This window comes from Gracilinanus agilis, chromosome 2 (genome assembly GCF_016433145.1).
Source record: "Gracilinanus agilis isolate LMUSP501 chromosome 2, AgileGrace, whole genome shotgun sequence".
NCBI classification, from domain to species: Eukaryota; Metazoa; Chordata; class Mammalia; order Didelphimorphia; family Didelphidae; genus Gracilinanus; species Gracilinanus agilis.
This window is the reverse complement of record NC_058131.1, coordinates 399783885-399794215: the sequence shown is the minus strand read 5'-3', so window position 1 is coordinate 399794215 and position 10331 is coordinate 399783885. Positions and strand designations below refer to the sequence as shown.

At 40.1% G+C, this 10331-nt stretch overlaps 1 protein-coding gene across 1 annotated transcript in view; it reads left to right on the top strand.

Moving 5' to 3' along the window:
* Positions 1–10331, top strand: part of ARHGAP26 (Rho GTPase activating protein 26) — a 552571-nt gene that overhangs the window by 370190 nt on the left and 172050 nt on the right. Inside the window, exons 12-13 of the mRNA XM_044659871.1 lie at positions 4644–4731; positions 8064–8122. Coding sequence (XP_044515806.1) covers positions 4644–4731; positions 8064–8122 — 147 coding nt within the window. The remainder of the gene's footprint in view (positions 1–4643; positions 4732–8063; positions 8123–10331) is intronic.

Sequence of the window (10331 nt, the reverse complement as noted above, 5' to 3'; positions counted from 1 at the left end):
TTTTATACAATTGCTTTAACTCCTTGTATATTTGAGTGATTAGACCCCTGTCAGAGTTTTTCGTTATAAAGATTTTTTCCCAATTTGTTGTTTCCCTTCTGATTTTGACTATATTGTTTTTGTTTGTACAAAAACTTTTTAGTTTAAAATAGTCAAAGCCATTTAATTTACAAAGTATCAGTTTTAAGATTAAAAAGTGGCTTACGCTAGGCAATTGGAGTTAAGTGATTTGCCCAGACTCACAAAGCTAGGCAGTATCTGTGGATTGATTTGAACCCAGGTCCTCCCATTTCTAGGCTTGGTGCTCTATTCACAGTGCCACCTAACTTTCCTATCTTCTTACACCTAATCCCCCTGCTTTACACTCCAATTTAGTGACACTGAACTCCTTGCTTTTCCTTTCATGTTACTTCATCTCCTAAATCCTCCTGACTTCTTTATTTTTTTTTTAACTCTTACCTTCTGTCTTGGAATTAATACTAATATCAGCAGTAAGGGTTAGGCAAATGGGGGTTTAAGTGACTGGCCCAGGATCACACAGCTAAGCAGTCTCTGATGTCAGATTTGAACCTAGGACTTCCCATCTCCTAGAGCCAAACTCTCCATCCACCGAGCCAACTAGCTGCCCCTAATGTCTGGTCTTTTCTAGACTGGCTTTCTTCCTTCCCCCCAATGATAAATGTTACCAGCGAGTCGTGAGAAAGTGACAAGATTGGAAGAAAGGGTTTTAAAGTTTAAGGAAAGTCATAAGTTCTCTCCCTCACTATTGAAGGCACAGCCTGTTCAGCTCCTCCTAGAGGCTTTAAAATGTCGAGGGAGCCAGTCACGCAAGTGTGGGGCTTCAGCACGGAGGTGCAGAAATTGGCAGCCCTTTCTGAAAAGAAGGTAGCTGGGGAGGCCCCCGTTTGGGGCATATTGGAAATGGGAAGAATTTAAATGCATGTGCTTAAACCCTGAAGGAGCCTTGCCTCATCAGTGCTATAAAAAGCCTTTTGGCTGGACTGTTATTTGAGTCTTGACTGTGATGTTACACTATATCCCTATGGTTGCGAGCCCTTTTTAAAGTGGATACTAATTGTTACTTTGCTAAATGCGGTTCAATGAATAGCTCTCCGCTCCACAACTTACCAACTGGTTCTGTTTATCGTTGTTTGCTCTTCTTGAGTCGAAGCTAGTTTTGTTCCTCGGAGATATGTACAGTAAAATTTGTCTCGAGTCCAAGAACCGGGCTGCGCAGCTCGGGGTGGGGAAGGGGGCGGGTGGAGTATGTAGTATGAAGGAAAATCACGTGCTGAACTAAGCCCTTTGGCACATAAATAAATAAAGATCAAATTGTAAGACGCAGTTGGAGTGGAAGATGGCCAAGGAAACAATTTGTGGATGCTGCAGAGGAATGCCGGCTTTGAAAATGAGGACCTCATCAACCGTGGCATCTTCAGATTCTGCAGCAAGGGAAAGAAAGGGTCCTTGTTCTTCCACTGTTTTATTAACCTCTTGGGCTGTGTTTTCCTATGGCCCTTGATTTGGTTATGTGTCTTAGGCAAAAGTTGAGTCCCAGATAGATTTTGTTCTTGGAGAACAAAGAAAGTTTTATGAAATAGGTCTCCCCCTGCTTGTTTTTCCTGCTCAGGAAGAAGAAATGAATGGAAACACACACGCACATTTATTGACCACTTACTATGTGCCAAGCACTGTGCCGAGCTCTCTGGATACAAATAGAAAAAGTGAGGCCATCTCTGCTTGTGAAAAGCTCACGCTCTTCACTGGGGAAGACAACTCATAAGAGGAAGTTCACATGAAGGACAGATAAAGGAGCAGCTAGGTGGCTCAATGGATAGAGAGCCAGACCTGGAGACGGAGGGTTCAAAGGTGGCCTCAGACATTTCCTGGCTGTGTGACCTTGGGCAAGTCTTTTAACCCCAAATTACTTAGCCTTTAATACTCTTCTACCTTGGAACCAATATTTAGTATCGATTCTAAGACAGATTGTAAAGATTTTTTTAAAAAGTAGATGGAAAGGCCCTGAATCCCTGAACGTGTGACCAGCTACTGGGGCGAATAGCAAGGGCTGAAGGTAGAAGATAAAATGCAGATTCTGTCTGGCCTTGAAAACTCTTCAAAATTTGTAGCTCTCTGTCACAGCCTCTGAATTTCAGCTGAACTAGACTGTTTTGGTTTCCCATAGACTTGAGTGCATCTTTTGCCTGTGTGTCTGCAGGCTGGCCCACAGTATGGAATGTTGTCCCTTTCCCCCTTAGCCTTGTAGAATCCCTTTTAGTTTCCTTCTAGGTTCTAATCTCTCCAGGACCCCTTTCATTATATCCCTCAGTTATTAGTGTTCTCCTCCTCCCTTGAGAATCTTATTGTATTTACTCTCAATATTTTCTACCTACTTCTCTGTGTCTTTTGTCCTTTCCCCACTCCTGCCAGTAGAATATAAACACCTTTAAGTAAAAAAAAAAAAAAAAAAAAAAAAAACAACAACAACAAAAAAACAACAACAATAAACAAAAACATTCATTTTGAGGGGGAAGCTGGGTGGCTAGGTGGATGGAGAGCCAGGCCCAGAGATAGAAGGGTCTGGGTTCAAGTCTGGCCTCAGATACTTCCTAGCTATGTGACCCTGGGCAAGTCACTTAACCTCCATTGCCTAGCCCTTAATGATCTTCTGCCTTAGAACCAATACATAGTGTTGATTCTAAGATGGAAAGTAAGGGTTTAAAAAAAAGAAATCTTTCATTTTTGTCTTTATATAACCACAACATCTTGCACAGGTCCTGGCACCTAGTAGGTACTTGACAAATATTTGTTTAATTCAATGGAGCAATTGTTATCATTGAGTGTGGGGATTGGAGGTGTTCAGAGAGGCTTGCTGGTCTCATCGCTAAAAATCTGCTGAGTCCACGACCTGACCTTGTAAGTCAAGCTCTCCTTCGGCCACTTAAGAGAAGTTGTTCTTCCTTAGGGAGATTAGATGTAGTCATTTCTCATCATCCCCCACTGAGCTGGAAGTCTAGCAAATGCTTTAGTATAAAGGAAAAAGAATTATGCCAGAGAATCAGGACCCAAATCTGAACCTTGTCTCTGGACTAGTGACTTAATATCCAGGTCTCAGTTCCCTCTTCCGTAAAATGAAGAGATTGGGCTATATGATCCCTTAAGTCCCCTCCAGCTCTAAATCATAGAATTCTACAACTGTATCTGGGCAGCACAGTGGAAAGGGTGCCGAGCCTGGAGTCCCCAAGACTCATCTTCCTGAATGGTAATCTAGCCTCAGACATTTACTGGGCAAATCACTTAACAAAGCTGTATATCTCAGTTTTTTTCATTGCACTAAAAAACTAGAGAAGGAAATGGCAAACCATTCTTTTATCTTTGCCGGGAAAACACCACATCACAGAGAATCAGGCATGACTGAAAATGACTGAACAAACACAGAAATTCTTTGTAAAGGTCCAAATGGACAGTTATGAAAGATTCAAGGAGGGACAACAACAACAGTTCTGGCTACTTCTGACTGCTTTCCTTCTGATCATGTCCACCCCAACACCTTGTTCCATAAACTTCATTGGATCCCTATCACCTCCAGGGGGTTAATAGAAATTTTCTCTTGACATTCAAAGCCCTTCATAACCTGGTCCTCTTCTGCCTTTCCAGTTTTTGGACCCCTTACTCATTCCCGTGTCCTCTTCAATGCAGTAACACTGATCTCCTCGCTTTTTATCTAAATCACTCTCTCTTCATTCTATATGTACATTTTTGGTCCCCCAACCCTGGAATGTTTCCTCTTTCATTTCTGCCTCTTGACTTCCCTCGTTTCCTTCTGGTCCCAGGTAAAATCTAGCCTTCTTTCCTGATCTTATTATTACTAGTGCCTCTCCACTAAGATTATCTCCAATTTATCCCATCCATCGTTGTTTGCAAGTTGTCTCTCCCATTAGATGGTGAGCTCCTTGAAGGCATTGACAGTCTTTTGCCTTTCTTGTATCCCCAGTACTTGGCACAGTGTCTGGCATAGAGTAAGTGCTTAAGAATGCATTTTAACCTATTTCCCATTTTAATTTAAAAAAAAAAAAAGATTTCATCCAAGACATGCATCAGTGGTGGAAAAGAAGATTGTCAAGATAAATGTGAAGGATGGCTGATAGACAGCCTGCATAGTCTGTTGGTACCCTAATGATATCAGCACTATGTTTGAAAAAGGGCCTCCATGTGGTATGGACCCTGTGTTGGACTTAAGAGATATGACATGGACAGAAGTCACTCAGGATGGGTTGCATTCTGAATCACTGGAGGGAACTCCCAGATTGATAAGACCCTGTATCCTTTGAGTATTTGAGGAATGAGATAAGCTACAAACAGAGATAATCCACAGTATTACATGATAAGTACATTAGACTGTTACATGAGAACTCTTAGAGGGCATAAATAGCCAGCCATTCTTTGTGTCAGGCCAAGAGATACAGTCAACTATGAGGGCTTAAAAGAAAATAAATACAACCTCTGAAAGCAATATAAAAATAAGTTGAAAGTAGTAAGCTCCAGGTCTGTTGTAGACAGGTTCAACTGACAAAGTTCTCAAGAGAAGAGAAAATGGTTTTATTTTACTTTACTTTTAATCTTTTTTTCCCTCTTTTTTTCAGACCCCAAAACAGCGTCTGAAACAGAAGTAGATATCTGTGCAGAGTGGGAAATAAAGACTATTACTAGTGCACTGAAAACTTATTTAAGGTGAGTCTTTTCAGGCCCTCTTGCTTCTCTTGTTGTGCATGTAGGAAAAAAAAAGATTTTTTTGGGGGGGAGAAGAAAACTGTTGAAAATCTGGAAATAGTTCTTGATGAATACAATTAATTTCTCTGGTCAGACCAGTAACATAAACTCTTGTGGACAGGGACTGACTTATTTTTATCCTTCTGTCTCCATAGCCCAACATAGTGTCCTGCATATGGTAGGCCCTTAATTGATGTTTGTTGCATGGTAACACAGACTTTAGGAGTCGCCAGTAAAAATTTATCAAGTACCTTCTATGTGCTAAGCACTGCAAAGCATGCAAAGAAGGACAGAGAAACAGACTTTGATCCCGAGGAATTCATAATCTAATGGGGGGCAAATGACATGTAAATAGCTATGTAGAAATAAGGTTATATACCAGATTAAATTGGAGATAAACTCAGAGGGAAAACACTAATATTAAGGAAGACTCAGAAAAGTTTCTTACAGAAAGTGAGACTTGAAAGAGGCCAGGGGAATTGAGACAAGGAAAGAAAGAATTCCAGGCACAGGATAAGCCAATGAAAAATGACTGCAGGAAGGAGATAGTTGTATTCAAGGAACAGCATAGTGGGGTTATGAGATTAAAGAGTAAAGAGTATGGGTTGGAAGGTAATGTAAGGTATGAGGAGACTAGAATTGGAGACCGGGACCTGAGTAAGAAAGAACTGGCAGGGTCCTTGGTGGCTGTTAGTTTCCACCTCCTCATTTTAAAGGTGAAGAAACTGAAGCCCAGAATAATGAAGCCCCTTGTCCTTCATAACAGCTAATAAGAGTCTGACATGGGATTTGAATTCAGGATCTTCCTCAGTCTTCATTTCTGTATATCTCATTATCCCCACCTGATTCTAATTTCCCTGAAAGCAGGGAATGTAGTCTGTATTTTTTGTAACAACATGCCACCTCAGAATCCTAGAAACTGATAATTTCAGAAGGGACCTCACCAGCTATGCCTTTTCCAACCCCTCTTAATTCCAGTGCCTTCTTTTGGTTAATTATTTCCTATTTAGTCTACATGTAGCTTATTTTGTATATATTTGTTTACATGTTGTCTCCCTCTATTAGATTGTAAGCTCCTCAAGGGCAGGGACTATCTTTTGCCTCTTTTGTATCTTTAGAGCGTAGCATATGGCATATAAGAAAGAAGCATCCACCAGAGAGAATATTACATAATCAAAACAAGGTAGAGCAATTCATCATCTGATGGAGAGGCTTAAATATAGGGTAACAAAAAGACTTGATAGTGTTCAAAGCTGACTGAGAGAGTAATAACTAATATTTATAGAGTACTTTAAGGTTTGCCAAATACTTTTATATGCATTGTATAAAATATATAATATGGTGATTAGCACGGTGCCTGGGGCATATGGATGGTTAATGTTTAATTGATTTATTGATTGATTAGTATATTAGTCAACTTGATCCTTACAATAACTCTTTGAGGTAGGTACAATTATTATCATCCCCATTTGACAGAGGAGGAAACTGATACTGAGAGAATTTAAGTGATTTGCTCAGAGTCACAAAGCTTTGGAAGTATTATAATATTTAAAATTATGAGGCTAGTTGTAGCTTAATAACTTTATTAAATCAAAAGTAGTAGTAGTTGCAAAGAGAGAAAAAAGTAGGAGAGAGATAGAGGTACTTAACTATTCTAATTTGCAGCTGCTATTATGGGCCTCTAGCTACAACCCATCAAGGGTCCACTCTGCTCCTCCATGTGCACGCCAGAGACCCAGACATGCTCCTGGTCTCTACCCATTAACTCTCATATGTCATATCTCAGGAACCAATCATAGTTTCTTAATTTGCCTGGGCCGCCCAGTGGGGCAGTTCCTGTGGAATTAGTTTCCTGTTTTACTGATTCTTTGGTTCTTCAACTTCCTTTTTCTGAGGCTAGTCTATACCTGAATTTTACTCAGTGGTATTTGACCTCCAGGTTACTGAGAGATGACGTCAAAAAAGCTACCCTGGAGAGAGAGAAATTAACTTCTTACAGTATCCAATGCTAGATTTAAACTCAGATCTTCCTGACTCTGCCCACTGCATCCTGTAGCCTCCTGGAATAGCATAAATTCTTTGTAGGAACATAAAAATATACAATTAGTCTTGGAATTGAAAACTGTGATCAAGGCCCAGACTTGACATTTATCAAGCTGTATTGCCCTGGGAAAGTCACTTGAGCTCTATGTCTTCATTTGTAAGATGAGATTGTAATATTGGTACTCTCTACAAGGTTGTCGTAAGAAAGATTGTATGTAAACCTTAAGCTTATACATATGTGTGAAGCATTACTACTATCATCATCATTTTTTAAACCCATATCTTCTAAATTAGAATCAATACTGTGAATTGGTTCCAAGAGAGAAGAACAGTAAGAGCTAGGCAATGGGGGGGTTAAGTGACTTGTCTAGGGTTATAGAAGTGTCTGAATCCAGATCTGAAACCAGGAACTCATGTCTTTAGGTCTGGCTTTCAATCCACTGAAGCCACCTAATTGCGCCCTACTTATTGTTATTTCTAACTAGAAAACATCTAAAAACTGCCTCCTTTTTCATATTCCCCATTGACTTTTCCTTGATTCATGGGAAGAAACCAGTCTTTATTTAAGTGGAGATTGTGAAAAATGTTGACCTAATTGTCCTCTTTGGACTATTTGTTCTGGTAAATTATTGGCATTCACAGGAAAGCACTTCAGTTGTGACAGAATTTTGTCTTCCTTCCTTCCTTCCTTCCTTCCTTCCTTCCTTCCTTCCTTCCTTCCTTCCTTCCTTCCTTCCTTTCTTCCCTCCCTCCCTTTTTCCTTCCATCCTTCCTTCCCTCCCCTATATTCTGTCTTAGAATTAGTACTATATACTGGTTCAAAGGTAGAAGAGCAGTAAGAGCTAGGCAATGGAGGTTGTTACTTGCTCAGAATCATACAGCTAGGAAGTATCTGAGTGCATATTTGAACTCAGGACCTTCCGTTTCTAGGCTGGGTTCTCAATTCATTGAACTACCTAGTTGCCCCTTAACTCTTTTCTTTTGATGAAAAACTAAATTGGAAAAATTAAACTGGAAAAATGAAAATAGGTATTCGTTCACTTCAAGAAAAGAGAAAAGGGGGGAGGAGGGATCTTAGACAAATATTAGGATTTTTCTGGTCAGAGAATGTTGCTTAGTTTCTGTTGCTTCCCTGGGCTGTTTTTGCTTGAGGAAAAGCATGTTATAGAAGAAATATCTCAGCTGCTGTTAGGTAAGTAATAATTCCTTTATGATAAAATTCATCTTTTTTTGGTCTCTTTATATTCTAGAATGCTCCCTGGACCACTCATGATGTACCAGTTCCAAAGGAGTTTCATCAAAGCAGCAAGTAAGTTTGACTTTGGTCAATATTGAGGAGGTAGAGAATTTTTTGAAATTTCTTTGAATTTTAAAGAAAAGATCCTATTCAGGATTGCATTATCCATTCCCTTATGCTATGCCAACATAGATGCTAGGAAGCATGTGATACACAGACTCCAACTTTAGACGCTGCTGCAGGAGAAGAAAAATGAAGCTTTGATTGCTAATTCTAGTTACTAAAGTTCTAATGCCTTGGATTTTTCCAGGCAAAGCAGCACTTTACAGAATGAGCCAGACACTGCACAGTACACAGATTGAGCCTGGGATGCTTTTCCATAAATATGACTCCCGTTATATAACTTCATAGGTCTCTTTCCATCAGATCTTCCATTCATAGCTTATGATCATTCTTTGGCTGTCCCATCCAGAGCCCTAGCGTCATGTTACTGGTATAAAAAGTACATGGGGATTAGGTGCAAGCCATTCCTTAGTGCGCTGGAATCTGGCCGTGTGGAGCGAGTGGTATGCCTGTAAGGGAGCCTTAAGATACTATTATCAGATGCAAGTCTGAATTGTCAGCAGAGTTACTATATCAACAGCGTGTACAGCTCCCTGGTTTTAAATTCATTGATTTTTATACCTTCTGCCAGCTTTGGGGGGACCCATCGATGCTCTTTCCTGTATAGAAGGTTTACGATTGACAAATTGTTATTTCGTTGCTTCATTATTTTGAGGCAGCATAAAATAGTAGACACGGGACCAAATCTGGAATTGGGAATACCCAAGTTTATTTTCTTCCCCAGATGCTTAGTGGCTGTGTGACCATGTGCAAGTTGTTTAATCTTTTGAGTGAGTTTCAGAAAACACTCTCCCACCATAGTTACTCAATAGGTAATTTAATGTATGCTGGGTGCTGTGTTTAAAAATAAATACAGACCATGTCCTCAAGGAGGAACTTATATTATATCTGCTTGTTGCCTCCCCCTTTACATTGTCTTTTGTTATTCAATTATTTTTTGACATTCGTTTTTTTTTTTTTAATTTTGAGTTCCAATTTGCATTCCATCCTTCAATCCTTCTCCTCCCCATTAAGAGCACTAGGGGCCAGTTGGAAGCCCAATGAATGGAGAGGTAGGTCTGGAGCTGAGAGGACTCTGGTTCAAATTTGGCCTCAGTCACTTCCTAGCTGTGTGATCCTGAGTCAAGTCACTTAGCCCTAGTTGCCTAGCCCTTGCCACTCTTCTGTTGTAGAACTGATCCCAAGACAAAAAGTAGAGACTTAAAAAAAAAAGCACTATAATATCTGTTATACATGTGTAGTCATGTAAAGCATATTTCTGTGGTTAGCCAACTTCCATTGGACTGTGAAATCCTCTAGTTCAGGGACTGCCTTTGGATACTTTTTGTCTCACAGGGTCTGGCATGTACTCAACAGATGCTTATTGGTTGGCTGATAGACTGGAGGTTATAGATGATAGGTTGTGATCTAGGACAGTGATGGGCAAACTTTTTAAAGAGGGGGCCAAAAGAAAGGAGATGCTCTTCTGTCAATCTGTTTCTAAGGCAACTCTTTTGAAGTTTCCTTGTATTCGTCAGATTAGGAATAATGTCGTGTGTCAGGATAGAACATTTCAGGGGGCCACATCTGGTCCACGGGCCATAGTTTGCCCATCACTGTTCTATGAGATCGGGATGAGTTCCTACGCTGATGAAATAACATTTCTTCATTTGGATCCCTGCTCATCCTGTTTCTTCATGGAATTGATCTCTGTTGCATTTGTTGCAAGAGAATCTTGAAGAAAATTTTGGAGATCTCATTCCCAACGAACTGTTCCCTGAGAGAAAAAAAAAAAAAGAAACAAGTAGATAGGAAGAAATGAATTTGAAGCGAAAATGGGATTGCATAGGACCTTTCTCAGAGGAATTTCCGGTGACCATTCTCTCATTGATTCTAACAGCCCTATAGATAGCCCTATAGTCAGTGTATTGTGAATGCCAGTACCCTGTTTTTTCGGAGTAGTTCACTCTTTGGTAGCACCTTAGAGCTTAAAAAGTACTTTCCATGTAACCCAGTGAGGAAGGAAGTATGAGCAATTTGATTCCTATTTTACAAATTAAGAACACAGAAGTTATGTGATTTCCCCTAGGGTCACTCTATCCTGAAATTCATATCCCTCCTGACTAAGTCCAGAATTCTTCCTACCATGCAACTCTGCCTGTCCTTCATAGAGAAAAAC